Source organism: Asterias rubens, chromosome 2 (genome assembly GCF_902459465.1).
Source record: "Asterias rubens chromosome 2, eAstRub1.3, whole genome shotgun sequence".
Classification (NCBI taxonomy): domain Eukaryota; kingdom Metazoa; phylum Echinodermata; class Asteroidea; order Forcipulatida; family Asteriidae; genus Asterias; species Asterias rubens.
Genome location: NC_047063.1, coordinates 6,289,238 through 6,310,343, shown reverse-complemented (window position 1 = coordinate 6,310,343; position 21,106 = coordinate 6,289,238). Strand labels below are relative to the sequence as shown.

At 39.6% G+C, this 21,106-nt stretch overlaps 1 protein-coding gene across 1 annotated transcript in view; it reads right to left on the bottom strand.

Moving 5' to 3' along the window:
- Positions 1-20,155, bottom strand: part of LOC117307230 (ATP-binding cassette sub-family C member 9-like) — a 47,292-nt gene extending 27,137 nt beyond the window's left edge. The window contains exons 1-17 of the mRNA XM_033791915.1: positions 20,111-20,155; positions 17,326-17,998; positions 15,931-16,176; positions 15,361-15,534; positions 13,879-14,040; positions 11,928-12,083; positions 11,263-11,397; positions 10,126-10,288; positions 8,854-8,894; positions 8,086-8,358; positions 6,706-6,816; positions 5,734-5,812; positions 5,416-5,521; positions 4,176-4,274; positions 2,963-3,128; positions 1,951-2,088; positions 863-1,094 (exon numbers count right to left, since the gene is read on the bottom strand). Of these exons, the coding sequence (XP_033647806.1) occupies positions 863-1,094; positions 1,951-2,088; positions 2,963-3,128; positions 4,176-4,274; positions 5,416-5,521; positions 5,734-5,812; positions 6,706-6,816; positions 8,086-8,358; positions 8,854-8,894; positions 10,126-10,288; positions 11,263-11,397; positions 11,928-12,083; positions 13,879-14,040; positions 15,361-15,534; positions 15,931-16,176; positions 17,326-17,967 (2,923 nt within the window). The 5' untranslated portion in view covers positions 17,968-17,998; positions 20,111-20,155. The remainder of the gene's footprint in view (positions 1-862; positions 1,095-1,950; positions 2,089-2,962; positions 3,129-4,175; positions 4,275-5,415; positions 5,522-5,733; positions 5,813-6,705; positions 6,817-8,085; positions 8,359-8,853; positions 8,895-10,125; positions 10,289-11,262; positions 11,398-11,927; positions 12,084-13,878; positions 14,041-15,360; positions 15,535-15,930; positions 16,177-17,325; positions 17,999-20,110) is intronic.
- Between the last annotated feature and the right edge of the window lie 951 nt (positions 20,156-21,106).

The following is a 21,106-nucleotide window of genomic DNA, read 5'->3' as shown; positions in this document are numbered from 1 at the left end:
AAGAACTTTGACCTGTTTTTCTAATCGTGTGAATACATATCGCTACACTATTGTGTCCTGCTAATTATGCTGCACAACTTTTATGACGATTGTAGTACCCTAACTCTATGGTAGTACGTAACCCTCCCTCTCAAACCATAGAGCTAGAAACTAAGTATCACAGTTTCAAAAACAATCAACGTGTAGTTCATATGTGGTTCCTTACTAAGGTTTCCCATGCAGTCTTCTTCCATGAAGGGTACAAAAAACCTTCACGTGAGTAAAAAATATATTGTGTCACGATGATGCTTAATCAAACAACTATATTCATGATGGGGTTTGGTCACAATAAGGGATCAATTGTAATACAAGTTATTTAAACACCATCCTACCATTCCAAAAACTAGTAGCACAGATTGATGTTTGGAACATTATTGTTTTGGCAAAGGTTATTAAAAAATCACAGTTGATAGATTTCAAGCCCTGTGCTGCTGAAAAGCCCTGGAGGGTGTGAGATCTTATCAGCGCCAAACCGCAGAAAGCTCAGCAGGGGAGTATAAACAAAGACCGGGACAGAGTGGCCCACCACCGGGAGACAGCCGACCAGGAGAGAAACTAATTAACAATTCATCCCACCTAGAAAAACCACGACCGGGACAGACATCCCTGAATATTCCCGGGGATAGTTTTGATAAAGTGCATTAGGAAAAGCTTGGTGAAGTCAACGACTGATCACTGCGCCATTTATTTCATTCCTTAAACCATCTCAACTCCCTGGGGAGTACACAGATCACAAGAACCCATTTACCCCTGGGCGGAGATAATAAGAACCAAGTGTTATTATTTGAAAACAAAACACAGATAAAAAAAACAATCTCTGTACCTTCCAAACATGTTAGCGAGTTTTGTGATATAAGGCGCTTCCTTTGTTGAGATGTCTGACGTGATATTTGCCTCATCAATTCTTGCCGGTCTTCTTGCGTCTGTGATTCTTCTTCATCGTCAGTGTTGTTATGCACAGACTTCTCATACTGACTGTATAGCTCAGGTTCAGCTTCTGCAATGTCGGCCAACACACCCTCTCTCTCAACTCTACCATCCTTCATGATCACAATCTATGCAATAAATCAAATCAAAGCGCTTCATGTACAATTGTTGGACGCTGTGACAGGGTCCACAGCGTTTTGTACACTCCAGCCGGAAAATGTCATTTTCCCCCGAGGGTGTACAAAACCAATGGACCCAAATCACAGCGTGCAACAATTGTTTTGTTATACCATGGTAACATGATTATTCCTCTTCTCAAAGTTATGTTGTCATCTTCAAACATTATTACATAGTTTAATACAATTCTTCACTGTTCCCTCGACTCCCCCGACATGTTGCACGTCACGTGATTGGTTCTCGACCAATCAAACTTCAGTTTGTTACCGAGGTATAACAATCAATGTTGGTGAATATAGTGATATGTCCCCGCACAATATTAAGCCAACAAGAAGAGCATCATCTCCAATGACAAGTAACTGGCTCTTTTTATGTGTATTACACAACACACGGGACCTACCCATTTACCTATCTGCTGAGCATAGCAATTAGTTAAGGGTCTTGCTTAAGGACACAAGGGTCACGACCAGGAGTCGAGCCCACTATCTGTTGATCACATTTAGGGGAGTACTCCCATAAATGGCTGACCGTGTAAGTCGACGAGGTAAAAGGAAAACCGTGCATTTTAGAGGCATGTTTGTGTGGATCATTGTGTTCTACTTTTACAACACTTTTCTACCCATATGCATTTTATAACAAACGCTTACAAACGCTTTTCAAAGACCAACTCGACCGATCCAAGGCAACGTGTTCCTTTAAGGAAAGCTTTCTACTATCATTATCTTCAAACTGTGTAAGTTTAGTGTCAATCTGTAGACATTGTGCTTTTTGTCCTACAAAAAGTACCCAGACCCTTTAAAGGTTTACCTTATCAGCGTGTGAGAGATATTGCAGCTGGTGCGTTACTAATACAACAGTCTGTCCTTTCTTGAGGAGTAGTCCTAGAATACCATCATTGAACATTTGAGCACCAACATGGCCGTCCAAGGCTGATAGTGGATCATCCTGAAGGAATCAAGAAAGATAATAATAATAATATTAGTAATCCTAGAATGCCATCATTGAACATTTGAGCACCAACATGGCCGTCCAAGGCTGATAGTGGATCATCCTGAAGGAATCAAGAAAGATATTAATAATAATATTAGTAATCCTAGAATGCCATCATTGAACATTTGAGCACCAACATGGCCGTCCAAGGCTGATAGTGGATCATCCTGAAGGAATCAAGAAAGATATTAATAATAATATTAGTAATCCTAGAATGCCATCATTGAACATTTGAGCACCAACATGGCCGTCCAAGGCTGATAGTGGATCATCCTGAAGGAATCAAGAAAGATAATAATAGTAATAATCAATTTTTATATAGCCCTTTATCTTAAGGTTTAAGGAGTAGTCCAAGAATGCCTTAAGAAATTTCTCTTTTTGGTGCAGTGTTTGAGTCATTAGAATTAGTACAAATCTTATCTAAATTAATATCTAAAGCGATTAAAGGCAGTGGACACTATTGGTAATTACTCAAAATAATTATAAACATACAACCTTATTGATAGTGTAAAACATTGTGAGAAACGGCTCCCTCTGAAGAAACGTAGTTTTTGAGAAAGAAGTATTTTTCCACGAACTTGTTTTTGAGACCTCAGATTTAGAATTTGAGTTCTAGAAATCAAGCATCTGAACTCACCCAACTTCGTGTGACAAGTGACAAGGCTGTTTTTTATTTCATTATTTTCTAACTTCGAACACCGTTTGAGCTCAAATTTTCACAGGTTTGTTATTTCATGCATATGTTGAGATACACCAACTGTGAAGGCTAGTCTTTGACAATTACCAATAGTGTCCAGTGTCTTTAAGACAAGAGTACTAGATTACTTACAAGAAGGACGATGTCCTTTCTAGCATACATAGCCCTAGCTACACTGACTCGTTGTTTCTGTCCTCCACTAAGATTAATTCCTTTCTCTCCAATCTCAGTCTGATCACCAGCCGGTAAGATGTCAATGTCTGGCTGCAACGCACAAGATAGAATCACCTCCTTGTATCTGAAATGTAATAATACGTTCACATGTTTTTATTTATTTTTTTAAAGGCAGTGGACACTATTGGTAATTACTCAAAATGATTATCAGCATAAAACCTCATTTGGTAACGAGTAATGGGGAGAGGTTGATAGTTAAAAACATTGTGAGAAACGGCTCCCTCTGAAGAGATGTAGTTTTCGAGAAAGAAGTAAATTTCCACGAATTTCACTTCGAGACCTCAAGTTTAGAATTTGAGGTCTCGAAATCAACCATCTGAAAGCACACAACTTCGTGTGACAAGGGTGTTTTTTTCTTTCATAGTTATCTCGCAACTCCGACAACCAATCGAGCTCAAGTTTTCGCATGTTTGTTATTTTATGCATAAGTTGAAATACACCAAGTGAGAAGACTGGTCTTTGACATTTACCAATAGTGTCCAGTGTCTTTAATATATTCTTTTCTTTTTATTTTTTGTGTGTGTGTGTGTGTATTTTCATGTATTAGGAGGATGCTGCGTCACGAGAAAGCGGTTTATCCCAAGGAAGCATCCCTCCAATGCAGATACTGTGGCCGTCAAATATCTGCCAGGATTGGCCTATACTCTCATGAGAAGGCTTGCAAACTCAAACTCCGAAACTCAACCCCCTCAACTCATACTCGTTAGCAAGTAACAGCCTACCATGTAAATATTTTAGTGCTGCATTTTGTAATCTTGACTTTCTTAGATTATAAATATTGATTAATGTAGCCAGTTAACTTTTTTAATTCCAGGCAAGTGCCATTGGTTTATTGTCCTTGCTATTTTGCTTTGTTATTTTGTATTTTGAATTGTTGTTTTTGTTATGACGAATAAATGAAATTCTTAATAATAACTGGTACTTGTTAGGGGTTTCGGCCTAACAGCCTAAATGCCCATTGAAATCGTACAGATTTTTATTTTTAATTTTTATTTTTCTTAACAGAAATAACCCATAGCTTGTGATTAGATTCTGCGCCAATGTATTCACACGCACCCAATATGAGTATAATATTTTACCAAATGTAATGACCTTATTTTGCTTGACTCACCTGTTGCTCTGAAAGGGAAGTCCAAACAGAACATTATCCTTCATTGAATCATTCAGAAGCCACGGTTTCTGGTTGGCATAGGCGATAGAATTGCTGGTGCTGTAACAAACAAATAAAGTCATAAATAACAACTTTAGTCTCTGGTAAAAATCGTAACTATATAATAAAGGTGCCCCCCCGCTCAATGTAACTGTAAGGCAGAAGACAGTCAATCAGAACCAACACTAAAGGGGAGGCAGGGGGCCTAATGAGATATGGCCGGGTTTGTAGACTCACGCTCTGGTCTGATCAGCAGTATGACTTTAAGTCCCAGTCATGACACCTGTGTCCTGAAGCAAGACAATTAACTGTTGAAGCTGCATCGTTCACATGGACGTGGGTCCTGTTTTATTTTCTTCACATGATAAAGCAAAGTAGATGGGATCTCAAGGTTTGAAAAATGTTTGGAAAACACATAAGACATTGGAAGTCTATGGTTCTTTCACCCAGTATGGCAGACAGTAACTACCTCAAAGTGTGACCTCAAAGTGTACATATACTGACCTGTTGAGCTTGACACTGCCAGACTCTTTGGTCATTTCACCTAGTGTGGCAGACAGAAATGACCTCAAAGAGTGACCTCAAAGTGAACATGTACTGACCTGTTGAGCTGAACACTGACAGACTCTGTGGTCATTTCACCCAGTATGGCAGACAGTAATGACCTCAAAGTATACATGTACTGACCTGTTGAGCTGAACACTCCCAGACTCTTTGGTCATTTCACCCAGTATAAGAGGACAGTAATGACCTCAAAGTGTACATATACTGACCTGTTGAGCTGAACACTCCCATACTCTGTGGTAATTTCACCCAGTATAAGAGGACAGTAATGACCTCAAAGTGTACATACACTGACCTGTTGAGCTGAACACTGAAAGACTCTGTGGTCATGTCACCCAGTATAGCAGACAGTAATGACCTCAAAGTGTACATATACTGACCTGTTGAGCTGAACACTCCCATACTCTGTGGTCATTTCACCCAGTATAAGAGGACAGTAATGACCTCAAAGTGTACATACACTGACCTGTTGAGCTGAACACTGACAGACTCTGTGGTCATTTCACCCAGTATAGCAGACAGTAATGACCTCAAAGTGTACATATACTGACCTGTTGAGCTGAACACTCCCAGACTCTGTGGTCATTTCACCCAGTATAAGAGGACAGTAATGACCTCAAAGTGTACATGTACTGACCTGTTGAGCTGAACACTCCCAGACTCTGTGGTCATTTCACCCAGTATGGCAGACAGTAATGAGGACTTGCCACTCCCAACAGCTCCAATCACCATAGTCAGTTTACCTGCATTCGATACAAAGAATAGCATAAAAGCAAAGTACATTGAATAAGTAACATTGGTTTGAAATAAACACAAACTTTACCGAAACAGAAAATACCAAACAAAGCTGTCCTCATGGTCTTTGAAAATAACAATATCTTTAAGCACCAATAGTGTCCACTGCCTTTAACGACGTAGAAGATAAATGACCTATGAATTATTTTAGTTTCCTTACCTTTGGGGACATCCAAGTTGATATCTCGGAGAGTTAGACTCTCAGATTCCTTCCCCCAGGCAAAGTTACCAGATGTTATCTTGAAAAATAAAACAAAGGCGGGTCTATCAAGAACTATCATGGCTGTAATTTGCCACACACATCTTTAACCATATGGACTACTATAAAATAGTTAAACATGACTTGTACATCTGTAAAGTCAACAGGCAACACATTTTTCATACTTTCCCCTATACTATAAGCCAACTTTTCAGTTGTTGTTGCCTTCGGGAACAACAAGCAGCCGTCTCACCCTATGATCGCTTTACCCCGTTGTCTGCCCCGGGAAATGGGCATTCCCCAGGGAATAGCTACCCCTGCGCTGGAGTAGGGGTAAGCGGTAAAACCCTTGGGTATTCTTGAAACGTGCAACTGGAACCCTGTGGAATAGGGACAGTGTCAAACTGCGCCGGGGTCACCGTAGGAAACATGTAAAACAAGGTAGATGTAAGTAAAGTAACACCCCGTTCACACAGCTTTGCGACCCTCAGAGACGATGCCGATCACCCCGATTTCAAAGAGTAGTTGGGGGCACTACTGCCTCAAAATCCAGCAACCACGACGGAACTGCTTCTAGGTCAAAAGTGTTGCCCACTCGCTGCCACTACGATTGCACCTCAACTGATGACGTCAAAGCGATTGTTTTACTTCTGAGCGAAGAGATCTTACCAAAATGCTGCCACTACTACTTTTCCTGGCTTATTGTTGACTACTACCCAGCTACGACTATTGAGCACGTTCAAAACAAGCATTGAAAGAGAATGCAGCCTCCCGGCCTAGGAGATCCAATCCCGACCCAACCACACCCTGACCCAACCAAGATCCTCCCACGTTTGGCCCACGATTGGCCCATGATTGGCCACGCTCTCGGCCACTTTTACACCTTGTGTGAATGGGGGTATTAGCAGAATTATTGATTTGGATCTTGCTTACCTTTATTGCTAAGTGATCAGGGAGTGGTGTCCTTGTGGTTGTATATGATTCAGGATCTAGAACTATTGAAGACAGCAAGGGAACGTCACCATCAGTCTCAATTTCATGTTCCTGAGTAAAAATTACACAACTGTCAATTCAGTGGGTCAAACAATTCCATGTTATAACAGATGTTAAATTTGTATCAGGATAAAGAATATTAATTTTTGTTTTTACCCATACACTGATGTGTGTTAGCACTGTATACTCGGTACTTTCCCCTTACACCGATGTGTGTTAGCACTGTATACTCGGTACTTTCCCCTTACACCGATGTGTGTTAGCACTGTATACTCGGTACTTTCCCCTTACACTGATGTGTGTTAGCACTGTATACTCAGTACTTTCCCGAGTCCTGTAGAAAAATATCACAGGCATATTACACAGGTGGGATTCAAACTCACGACCCTTGCAATTCTAGAGGAATGTCTTACCAACTAGACTACCGAGATTGCCCGATAGCTAGAGGCAGTTCCGAACCCTATGTTTTGGCAGCGAAACCGCAACGATATAATAGATGTTAAATTTGTATCGGGGATAAAGGATATAAATTTAGTTTTTTACCCATACACCGATGTATGTAAGCACTGTATACTCAGTACCCCCCCACCCCGAGTAAAAAATATTGCTTGTTATTGGTATTCATCTGTTGTTTGCTTATCATGAACATCACGTGGAAATTTGGTTGGTAATCCTGTTTTTATCAAGAAAGAAATTTCAAGCTAAGCAAGTTTTTGTGCTAAGCAGCTCTATGAAATTGGGGACAGGATTGTGCATGTGACTGTCACAATTTTGACTGAGATATTTGGAGACTTTTAGACGGTCCTTTTTCACAATAGTGCACGTGCCCAGACCTACATGCGCAATACTGAGCATGTGTGCGCATGCCCTCAGCCGCAAAAACAGGACCGCTATGTCTGTTGCCGCCAGGGTCTCAAAGTCTCCAATTAGAAACAAAAAGAAAACTTTTGATTGTATGCTTTAGAGGAGGCCACCTGTGGGGTGTCGTGGCTGAGTGGATAATAGCACCGAACTCAAGCTCTGATGCTTCTGTTCAGCAGAGTGTGGTTTTGAATCCCGGTCGTGACACTGTGTCCCTGAGCAAGACACTTAACTATAATTGCTTCTCTCCACCCAGGGGTAATGGGTACCTGTGAGGGCAGAGATAGTTCTTGTGATTGGTTTAGCCGAGTAGCGCATACATTGTGCACAGGCTGTATACTCCCCAGGGAGCTGAGATGGTTTAAGGAATGATTTCAGGCCCAGTGACCAGGGAAGTGCTTTGAGACACCCCTTGGGCGTGAAAAGTGCTATATAAAAACGGGTTATTATTTCTATTACCTGCAGATGTGCCGGACCCACCACCTGATCACCAATTGTTCCATCATCGGCAGAGTCCAATAAACTACTGGAGTTACTATCCTCATTTTTAACTTCAGTAGCAGCGAAGAACTTCTGTAGCCGTTTTGTACTAATGAAGCAACTAGTACACATATAGAGGGACTGTGGGATCATCATCATAGGTTCACCAAGGAGAGCGAAGAGAGTCAAGGTAGAGAAGGCCTTAGCAGGGGTTAGAGTCTCTCCGGTTATGGGTTGGTACACGGCAAACGACTACAAGAAAATATCATTAAATGATACCACAATTTACACTTCTGTCGTTCTTTGTACAAGTTATACATGTTATAGTGTACAAATATTACACATGTTGTGGCCTGTGAGGTGCTGTAATCTTTGATAAATGAGTAAAACAATGACACAAAAATAATTTTTGTCTCAGTTTTAGCATGTAAAAACGTGTTAACCAGTTACGATATGTTATAGTATAATATTATAACTACATGCTGAAATAATTTTCGTCTCACTGAGATAAACATTATTTTGTGACTTGTTTTTTTCATTTCTCAAAATTGACAGCACCTCAATAAGTAATAATGAAAGGAAAATTACTACTATCATTACTCCAAACCGTGTAAATTTAATGTAAATCTGTGGAGATTTTAAAAAAGTACCAGAATCCTCTAAATCAGACATGAGATTCTAAAATCTTGATAATACACTGTACACTGGTGCATTAGAACCCTTGCAATGGACTCAAACTCGACTTACCAAGAGAGTGACAAGAAGTGGTGTTGCCATTGAGCTTCCAGCTGACAAATTAAAACACAGTTACAAGGACTTAGTTGTCAATTTCTAACATAGTTTTATAAGTAAGGCTTGGAAATGATTTGGTTTAACAAGTTTAAAGTGAGACAAAATACACCTTCTGCTATCAAATGGTTGTTTCATTTGCAATATTTTCAATAGTTGATTCCTGCCACTAGGGTTTCTGGTCTCAGGTTAAAGGCAGTGGACACTATTGGTAATTACTCAAAATAATTATTATCATAAAACCTTTCTTGGTGACGAGTAATGGGGAGAGGTTGATAGTATAAAACATTGAGAGAAACGGCTCCCTCTGAAGTAATGTAGTTTTCGAGAAAGAAGTAATTTTCCACGGTTTTGATTTCGAGACCTCAGATTTAGAATTTGAGGTCTCCAAATCAAGCATCTGAAAGCACACAACTTCATGTGGCAAGGGTGTTTTTTCTTTCATTGTTATCTCGCAACTTCGACAACCGATTGAACTCAAATTGTCACAGGTTTGTTATTTTATGCATATGTTGAGATACACCAACTGTGAAGACTAGTTTGTGACAATTACCATTAATGTCCACTGTCTTTAAGGTCATTATGCACACTTAAACTACATTGCATTTCATATGAAATACTTTTATAATTTAATAATTCACAAAATTTGCTGTGATTTCCTATTGGAAAACACAAGCTCTCACTTCATCTTTGAGAAATACTTTTCAACTTTTATTAAATATGTTGTGACCCTACACATAAGGACAGTTCCAATAAGGAACTGTAAATACGGTAACCCTGTTTCAGCCCTAGGACTAGGGGGAAACGGCCCCTGGACAAAAATAATTGTAGCCCACACCTTGAAGTGGCCTTTGGGCCTTTTGTGTCTGTAATAATATTAACAATTTGGGAGGCTAATCATCCTTACTCGCAGCTAAGAGCTGAATTGCAAAAGACACGGCTACAACAGGTTCGAGAAGCAGGCATGCAAGGGCGCCTTTGGCTGCCAGCCACATCAACCCATTATGACCACAGAGCACAGCCAAGATCGATAGTGTTTGATTTTCCCCAGGGAGAAAAAACGGATGGTCTGGAAAACCCTTGTGGCACAGCAGAGAACCAATGCACAACTCAACTCAAATATGGCCCTGACTTGGTATCGAACCAGGGTCACCTTGGTTAGAGGTGAGCGCTTTACGCACAAGCTAACCATAAAAATAAAAAATACAAATGAGAACTACATGTACTTACAGATAAGGCCGTATGAGATGAGTATCTTAAAGTAGCCATTAATCTCCTTATGCCGAATGCTCTCAATAGCATCAGTAAAGATATCCTCCCATCCAGACAGCTTGAGTAGCTTCATACTCTGTAACATCTCATTAGTGTATTTCAATCGACTGTCGGCAAACTCCTACAATCAACATAGTAATCACCTTGTACCATAAGTATTGGATTCTTAAATGGCAGTAGACACTATTGGTAATTACTCAAAATAATTATTAGCATCAAACCTTACTTGGTTTAACAAGTAATGGGAAGAGGTTGATAGTATAAAACATTGTGAGAAACGGCTCCCTCTGAAGTGAGGTAGTTTTCGAGAAAGAATTAATTTTACATGAATTTGATTTCGAGAACTCAGATTTAAAATTCTTTTGAGGTCTTGATATCAAGCATCTGAAAGCACACAACTTGGTGTGACAAGGGCTGTTTTTTCTTTCATAGTTATCTTGCAACTTCAACGACCAATTGAGCTCCAATTTTCACAGGTTTGTTGTTTTATGCATATGTTGAGATACACCAAGTGAGAAGACTGGTCTTTGACAGTTGCCAATAGTGTACAGTGCCTCACAAGACTAGGGAGAGTACAGAGTCTACAGTGCTTTATACTCATCAGAGTAATGGTAAACAAAGAAATAGTAAACATAAAACAATAATAACAATAGTATTATTATTACTAAAAGTAAAGTATTGTAATATACACATATTGACTGGCAATGATGTAACCAGAAGAGGGAAATACATTGGATTCCTCTTCTGGTCACTCACAGCCCCGAGGGGGAATAGACATACACTAGTTATGCCACTCAATATGTGTTTTATTACACACCTCGGTGTTAAATGTGAAAAAATATAAGAACAGAAATATGGAAAAGGAAGGAAGTTTTGTAGCTGCTGTTCGCGGATCATGTCAAGAGAGGGTGCTGTAATCAGGCACTATTTTCAAAAGCTAGTGCCCAGTGGGCACTATTCCTGCAAAACACGTGCGCGCGATGACTAGACTATATGAGTTTACCGCACGTGACCATGTTTTAGCCAACCAGAATACCGACCATCAAGAGGTGTGTTATAAATGCAGATAACTTGATGAAATTGAAAACAACTTACCAAGACTGTTTTTTCTATCTTTGCTACAAATGCAGCCATGACACTTTGTAGTGGAAGAACTAAAATGAAGAGTGATAAGCCAATGAGACTCGAAACACCAATGTTGACATATAAAAGCACCACAGCTACGACAAGCTACAAAAGGGAAAAAACAATAGCACTGTCAATTCTGGGTTGTTTAATCCACTAAAGTTGGTGCATACCAATGCTGCATACATGTTTGTTATACCTCGGTAACAAATTGTGAAGTTTGATTGGTCAAGAAACCTGACGTGCAACAAAAACGCATGTACAAAGGCTGCACAGCGCGGCGGGTAACATGAGTTTTGTTAACCGGTGTACAATACCTTGATCGTTCCCAGCATTGGTAGATTTCCAGCGTTCAGTACGAAACAGCCAGGGTTTGAGGGAACAGTGAAACTTTGCATACTCGTCGTAATTAATGTTTGAAGATGACAATTTATGTTTGAGAAGGCGAATAACAATGTTACCAAGTAATAACAAAACAATTGCTGCACGCTGTGACGGGGTCCATGGGTTTTGTATACCCTCAGGGGAAAATGGCACCCTCGGCTTTGACTCAGGTGCCATTTTCCCCATTGGGTGTACAAAACGCCATGTGGACCCAGTCACAGCATGCAACAATTGTACACTGAAGTACTTACCATTATAGGTAACGTTACTGCATTGAGTCCAAAGTTAAGGAACATTCCCAAATTCTGTGCATCTGTTGAGATATGATTGTTGATCTCCCCCATTGTCATATCACCAGATGAGATGGTCGTTACTGCAATACGTACTGATTTCTCATATATCATAGTCTGAAAGTAACAATGCAGATACAAAACAAGCAAGGTTAAAGACACTGGACACTATTGGTAATTGTCAAAGACCAGTCTATTCACATGGTGTATCTCAACATACATGTATGCACAAAATATTTCACAAACCTGTGAAAAATTTAAACTCAGTTGGTTGTTAAAGTTGCGAGATAATAACGGAAGAAAAACAGCCTTGTCACACGAAGTTGTGTGCTTTCAGATACTTGATTTTGAGACCTCAAAATCTTATTTTGAGGCCCAAAATTAAATTCAAATATTTTAGTGGAAAATTACTTCTTTCTCTAAAACTCCGTTACCTTATAAGGTGCTACATAATTGGGTCTCACAATTCATTACTGCAATAACCTATCTTTCTGAAAGTTTGTACAGTCGACTCCCGTTATAACGAGGTCCACCGGACTGGCCCATTTTCCTCGTATTATCCGAACCTCGTTATAAACGCAGCGCGCTAAATATAGATACACACGTCATCATTGTGCATGCACACAACACGTGTACGTGCATATACATTGTACACAACACGTGTACGTGCATATACACTTGTGTTAGCCTGCACGGAGCTGTTTGCTTATCAGAACAGCTATTACGAGCATCTTGTACACAAGAATATCATTGCTAAATGTCTTTTATTGAGTGATTAATCAGGGAAATGTAATATTTTGTACAATTTATGATAACAATATAGCAAAGAGATGTCAACTTGCCGTTCAGAGCGAGTGGATTCTGCCGCGTAGCGCATGGTATGAACATGATGCATGCACTGAACGTTCATTTTCGTTGGTGATCGACATGGAGTATCATGATAACAGCATGTCAAGCGTGGGACACCAGCGAGATGTTTCTGGAGTTCCGTTGCACATGGACTGAAGGGAGTGATGATTGTATAAAGGAGCTTGTTTCAGTTGTTTGCCGTTTCCTTTTTTAGCTGTTCCGATCCAGTTGTTTTGTTTCATTTTTCAATTTCTCCTTTTAATTCTTATAACAGTATTTAATTCATTAAATCTTTGTGTATCTGTGTCTCTTAAAATAATTTTCTTTTTGATTTATATTATTGATTTAATAAAATCTTTGCGTATCTGTGTCTTTTAAACCATCTCTATCTTTTGATGTGATTGAACTAAATATTCCGGACGGGCAAACATTTTTGGAAACGGGGGAATCTTCATTCATTGAATTGTTATTATTGAATTAATAACAATATTTTTAATTGAAAAAGGGGCTCTACTAAAAAAAAAAAACTCGAACAGCGGTGACGTTTTTGAAGTTTTGCATGGATGATACGAGCAAGGAATAATCATTAGAACCCCCAAATACTGCCGAGTGCGTTCGCCGACATGAATTTATTAAGTAAGCGGCATGTTTTTGAAATTAAGAAGGATTGTCGTCAGTGACTAAACCGTTGGTGGTTTTGAGCCACTCGTGTTCTCGCTACTTCCGTGCTCGTATAATCCATATTTTAATGCATTGAAACACGCACGGGGCAGTTCGGGACCGGCAAAAAACCTCGTAATAACCGGAACCTCGTTACATGCGAGCTCGTAATAACGGGAGTCGACTGTATATAAACTCAGCGCCTTGAGTACATTGTTGGTAGATATGTGCGCTTTATAAGAATTAATTTGTAGACTTCTTTTGTATAATATTTGTTTATATGTATTGTTTGTAAAGTGCTTTGAGAGTACTTGCAGTACTGAATTGCGCTCTTAAAGTATTTCTTCTTCTTCATCTTCTTCTTTTAATTATTATTACTATTATTGCTACAAAATGAACACACCTGTAATGATGAACGGAGGTGAAAACCTTCAAGTTGCATCCGGAAATCAAACAAATGAAGAAGGAGAAGTCTCACAATCGCTGCAAGGAAGACAACCACTACCAGAATGTAGCCATTTGCAAAGTACTCCGACAAGCTGATGAAATGAGGCTCCTCTGAAACCTGTATCAAATCATATGGAAATTAGTTCATGGTTTGTTAAAGACACTGGACACTATTGGTAAAATTACCAATAGTTCTTTGACAATTTTGTCAAACACCAGTCTTCTCACTTGGTGTATCTCAACATAAGCATAAAAATCAAACCTGGGAAAATTTGAGCTCAATTGGTCAGCAAAGTTGCGAGGTAATAATGAAAGAAAAAACACCCTTGTCACATGAAGTTGTGTGCTTTCAGATGCTTGACTTAGGGATCGCAAAATCTAATTCTGAGGTCTCGAAATAAAATTCAGGGAAAATCACTTCTTCCTCGAAAATAACGTTATTTCAGAGGGAGCCGTTTCTCACAATGTTTTGTACTATCATCAGCTCCCCATTACTCACTACCAAGAAAGGCTTTATGCTATAAATTATTTTGAGTAATTACCAATAGTGTCCACTCTCTTTAAGCTATTTTTATTTTGTACTATGTATGTTCTAAAAATAGCATGGGGAGACTCATATATAAGGCTCTAATTACCCTAAATATAAACTTATAAAGTTATTATCTGTGTTGTTTTCCTTCCAAAGCTGTGGAACAGTGCTCACACAAAAATGCAGTTTTCAACTCCTGATTTTTATCTACGATTTTCAGTGTTAAAAGAATAATTTACAAAAATAAAACACAAAACACAATTGAAACACTATACAAACTTTGTCCAAGTAGTTAACAAAGGTGATGTAATAAACCTTAACTAAAATATTTTAAATGGCCTAACAATAATTTGACCCTAGCGGAGTCTTTTTCGAGGGCTAAATAAAACAGATGAACGGTCATAATTCAAAAATACAAACCCATGTACTCTACTCGTAAGAGAAAAGCAAGGAGTTTGTAATGTAATAAGCAACACATGGCCTAGCGGTTAAGAGCACCCGTTCAAACTTTGGTGTTTCTGATCAGCAGAGTGTGGGTTCAAGTCCAGTCATGACACCTGTGTCCTTAAGCAAGACACTTACCCTTGATGCGTCGTCCTTCGGATGGGACGTAAAGCCAATGGTCATGTGTGTTGTGTAATGCACATAAAACAAAAACCAGTGAATTTATCGAAAACAGAAGGGGTTCGTCCCGATGTTCCTAGTTTGATTGGCAGCATATTGCACCACAGCACAGTGAAAACCATTACATTGTGCTACAGTATGTAAAAGGAATAGGTCTAACATTTCAAACGTAATCCCACATACCTTGCAGGAAAAAGTGTATGTTAAAGCGCCTTGAGCGTCACTGAGTGACGGATATGCGCTACGCTTCGTCACTATTCTTATTATATCCGAGCCATAGCTTACCTCTGGTGGCGATTTTTCAGAAATAATCTTTGCATATTGGATGATACCAGTCAATGCTACAGGTCCCACAAACATCAACAGGTCAGCAATGAGTTTCAGCACCAGGGCAAATGCCACAACTGCTCCATGGACTTTCATGTAGACTTTAAATAAAGATGGCTGGTGATCCTTATCCTGTAATAATAGTTAAGAACAATTCATCATTAAAGGCAGTGGAACTATTGGTAATTACTCAAAATAATTATTGGCATAAAACCTTTCTTGGTGACGAGTAGTGGGGAGAGGTTGATAGTATAAAACATTGTGAGAAACAGCTCCCTCTGAAATAACGTAGTTTTTGAGTAAGAATTAATTTTCCACGATTTTGATTTTAAGACCTCAAGATTTAGAATTTGAGGTCTCAAAATCAAGCATCTGAAAGCACACAACTTTGTGTAACAAGGGTGTTCGACAACCGATTGAGCTCAAATTTTGTCAGGTTTGTTATTTTGTGCATATGTTGAGATACACCAAGTGAGAAGACTGGCCTTTGACAATTACCAATAGTGTCCAGTGTCTTTAAACACAAACCTTATGTAGATTGAAGGCCTTTGCAAACTTGCGATGGATTTGTGCGGCTGAGTGTTCCTCAGGCAATGATCCAAGATCCTCAAGAACCAACGGTCGCTTGTAACCGAGTCTTAAAATCCAATTCACCCACCAGTAGGTCTTATCAGATAAGAAGTTTGAGTATCTTTCCATGTAATACATTTTGTCACGACGAAGATCTTTCATGATGGCCTTGTTACTATGTCCTTCCAGGCAACAATAGCACACCTGTAAGGAGATATTCAGTGTGAATATAATTTTTTTTATTAAAGATGATCTTCCCGTCAAGGGAATATAAACGCCAAGCTGGAACAGCAAATCTCTCTCATACAAACATTGGTAAAATATCTATAATAATGAAACGTTCAAAAAATTGTGATTCAGTACCTAGAGGACAACACAGTGACTGTTGTAAGCCAGTGGATAGCTTCAGGGATTCGAACCCACAACCATTTTGTGGAGTCAAAATTTTGACTCAATAAAATGGCCGACTGAGTTAGTTCGCGACCTATAACATGTTTAAAGAAACCGTGCGATTTCGAAGCATGTTTGTGTGGATTATTATATTCTATTGTTAAATTATCTATCTAACCAGGCATTTGATAACAAACGGTTTCAAACGATTTTTAAAGACCAACTCGCCTGATCCAAGGCAACGTGTTCCTTTACAAATCAACAGCTTCGACTTTGGATTGGGTTTCAGGCTCCATTCTCTGGTCTGAAGCCCTGAGCGAGTACGCAAAGGTTGTGTAACTGCCTGAACAACTGCGAGTGCCTAGCTAGCCTGAGCCGAATCTGGCGAAAAAGTGTGGTTTTGAAAGGGCCTACATAAACAATGGAAATTGACCTGGTATGTCTGCTGCCACCTACCACTCCCAAGTCTCCCGTTGGTTCAATGTTGAAAAAGTGCAAGATTGTTTAGGGCAATCAAGTCAACTAATGTACAGTGTGTTAGACCAAAGTAATATGTACAGGTCCGATACTTCAAGGAGGCAATGAAGGCGATTGCCTTAAATCGCCTCAATGTCTCAACTGCCTCAATGTACCCTGGTCATTGCCTTGGTGCCCTTGAAATCTACAATTTCCTTATAGGGTGCCCTTTACCAAGAATAAAATGCCTTGGTGCCCTTGCCCTTTCAAAAACGAAGCATACGTAGCCCTGCAGCCCTGTATGCTTCGTTTTTGAAAGGGCAAGGGCACCAAGGCATTTTCTCCTTGTTAAAGGGCACCCTATGAGAAAATTGTAAATTTCTACTGGAGCATTTTAAGGGCACCAAGGCAATGACCAGGGAGCCTGGTGGCAACCGACTCTGTTGCCTCCATGAAGTATCAGGCCTGGCCCTGGATATATATAACATTAGTTTGACTGATACTGACCCTTATGCGGATGATATTCAAGGTATTTATAACCAGCAGAGCATAGAGGCCAAGAAGAATCACACAGAAATCAAATCTCATGATGTTGACGTCCGCTTTATCCTTATACACCAAGCCAAGTATCTGAGCAACCTGGCCAGCTACTGCAAGCATCCAATACATCAACAGCAGCCAAATCATGTTGGCCATTCGCCATAACTCCATTGTGTGACTGAACACCAGGACCAAGATACCTGCTAAGAAGCCGCTTGCTCCTGGTACGTACAGATGAGGTTGGGTAGAGACCGACACATACTGACTATACCTGTACGTAACATCAGTCAGGATACCTTCCGATAGCGCTCCTAACTGTACCACTATAACCAAAAGCATCAGAATCCATTGTACTGAATGATTAGGAAAACGCAGGACGAACTTTGGGGTGACTCGTTTGTAGTTGAAGCAGACTACTCCAAGCAGTATGACAAAGAAGACTAGAAGAGATAAGCTGTGGGGACTAGCGTTCACAACATCAATCAAACATGTATTGTTTAACACGTGTTCCTTGTCCCATTGAAAGTCATGAAACAGGGAGATGTCGGATGAGTTGACACCACAGATCCATTGCCAGGATGCAGCTGTATCTCCACTCTCCAAAGACATGGTGTTGGTTTATTCATTCAATCACAGTACCCTGTCAAATAAAAGGAGAAAATACTTGGTAACTAATTGGGCTAATATTTGTGTTTCCTTTAAGGCAGTAGACACTATTGGTAATTACTCAAATTAATTATTAGCATAAAACCTTATTTGGTAATGGAGAAAGGTTGCTAGTATAAAAAACATTGTGAGAAACAGCTCCCTTTGAAGAATTAGATTTTAAGGTCTCAAAATGAAGCATCTGAAAGCACACAACTTTGTGTGACGAGGGTTATCTTTCATTATTATCTCGGAACTTCTTCAACCGATTGAGCTCAAATTGTCACAGGTTTGTTATTTTATGTATATGTTTGGTACACCAAGTGAGAATACGGGTCTTTGACAATTACCAAAGGTATCCAGTGACTTTAAACTGTCTTGGGCCTAACTATCAGTTACTTGGTAACGGTTTACAAGGTGTTGTGGCACAATGTGTCCAAAGGAAAAATGTATATGTTGGGTACACCAAGTGAGAATACGGGTCTTTGACAATTAACAAAGGTATCCAGTGACTTTAAACTGTCTTGGGCCTCACTATCAGTTACTTTGTAACGGTTTACAAGGTGTTGTGGCACAATGTGTCCAAATGAAAAAGCGATAGTTGACACTTAAAGGTGTCTTACTTGGTTAAAGACACAAGTGTCAAGACTGGGACTCGAACCCACACTCTTTGAATTTAGTGCGCTGGACCTGTCGTCTAAAGCAAGTTTAATGCTTGATGCACACTAACACCCATCGGAATCGCTCCCAGTTCCTCATAGAGGTAGAAAATAAACCTAGCCGGTGCCAGCAACAATGCAACATTGTTTATTGTGAATAAATCAAACTTGGAGGAGGGTGCCAGACCTGGAACGAGGGTGCCAGGCCACAGAGGCCATGGCCTCCTATGCCACTGGTCTTGGTCTTGGTGCCCCATCGAAAGTTTACCAGAGGCTTTTTAAAGGTTTTCAAATGTTGCCCCTTGCAAAATGAAAATGGCCTAGCCCTTTCGAAGATGGAATTCCAGGCCTGTGTTGCAACTATATAAACAGATATTTGGGTGAATATTGCATTTTGGCGTGCTTCACTTTTGCCTGCTCTGTTGCTTGTATTTTTGTCGCCGGTATCTGTGCTGTTGTTGAATGGAAGTCTGGAAGACACTTTACATGGCGCTTCTTCTTTTTCTTCTTCCAGGTATAGTGCAGACTTCATGTATGAAGCAACGCACTGTGAGGTCGGTGCACGCGCTGTCCAAATTTGTGTTCTTCAATTTTGTTTACCATCTGAAATTTAATCGGCTTACTGTCATTTCTGAAATTGAGAAATTCTACGTAACTTTTTCTAGAACTTACTCTAAGGTTTATTGCCCGACTAATTTTGCTAAATTGCCGAAAGGCACTGTGGGATGGAAAAGGGGCTGGCTAACTTTCCGTATGGCGCCACCACTTTTTCACTCATTTTTACAAAAAGGGATAGGCCTATCTCATTGAGGTAAATTTGATACTATATTATTTCATATCGAATGAATAAGTGGTGGCGCCATACGGAAACTTTTCCAAGGGGCTTTTTTAACCCCGCCACGCCCACAGTGCCTTTCGAGTTTCGGCAATTCATCACAAAAATCAGTGCGGCGGTAATTGCAATACTTATTTTGATGACCAGACAGATTAACTAGTAATAATAAGACTATAACATATTACAATTGTTGGGGGAAATGTTAAAACTTAACTCATTTATCAATGATGAACATTTGAAATTGAATTATCACCGTATGGCACCACCACTTTTTCATTCGATAACTTTACAAAAACATCCGAGGGGGGCGGCAAAGACCGCGCGTGTTCGAAGTTTGCGTCCGAGCTATCCTGCGCAAATTCAAACTCATGCAATGAAAAAGACACACCGCGTAAATTACTAAAGGGCCCATTTTCAACGATTGCGTCCACTATTTACTGAATTGAAAGCGGTCTTTGGAGTTCACATTGCAAGGCTTGAATTGAACACCATTTTACCGATGTTTTATAAGCTCTTAAAGTAAAACACTTCACAATGAGTTAAATGTCTACCTCATTGAATAGTCTCACGTCATAATAACATTAAAATAAGTTATATATCATACTTTACTTACTTTTCAACTAAGTTAAAAACTAAAGTTGTTGCCCTGCGCTTTCACCAGACTGAAGTGAGCACCAAATTTGAGCCCAACACCAAATTTGGTGATGAGCACCAAATTTGTTGCCAGCACCAAATTTCAAAAAAACTGTCAACGACCGTCAATGACCGTCGAAGACAGTGCAAGGGGATTGTACACGCGTACGGTATGGGCAGATACAAAGCCAGGAGTTCCAACGAAATTGGAAGGTATACTTAATTTTTATTTCATGAATCTGTTCCACATACCCCTGGCTATATTAGATTAGCGCCCCAACTTGTTAAGTCTGCTAATTAGCTCAGCCCAATTAATTTAATCAAAGAAGAATTTACGAATTTTGGTGCTGTATGCACTGTATGCGTAAGGTATGGGCAAATACAAAGCCAGGAGTTCCATCTAAATTTGAAAGTATTATTAATTTGTATTTCATAAATCTGTTCCACATTCCCCTGGCTATATCAAAGTAGCGCCCAAGTGTTTTAAGTGTGCCAATTAGCTCAGCCCAATTAATTTCATCAAGGAAGAATTTACGAATTTTGATACTGTATTGCGCTGTATGCGTAAGGTAGGGGAAAATAAAAAGGCAAGAGTTCCATCTTAATTGGAATATATTAATAATTTTTATTTCATAAATCTATTCCTTATACCTCTGGCTATATCAGACTAGCGCCCCAAGTTGTTAAGTCTGCTAATTAGCTCAGCCCAATTAATTTAATAAGGGAAGATTTTACGAGTTTTTGTACTGTATACGCAGTATATACTTAGAACAAAGACGTAAGGTATGGGTAATTACAAAGCCAAGAGTTCCATCTTAATTGGAAAATATTAATAATTTGTATTTCATAAATCTATTCCTTATACCTCTGGCTATGTCAGACTAGCGCCCCAACTTGTTAAGTCTGCTAATTAGCTCAGCCCAATTAGTTTAATCAAGGAAGAACATACGAGTTTTTCTACTTTTAACGCTGTATA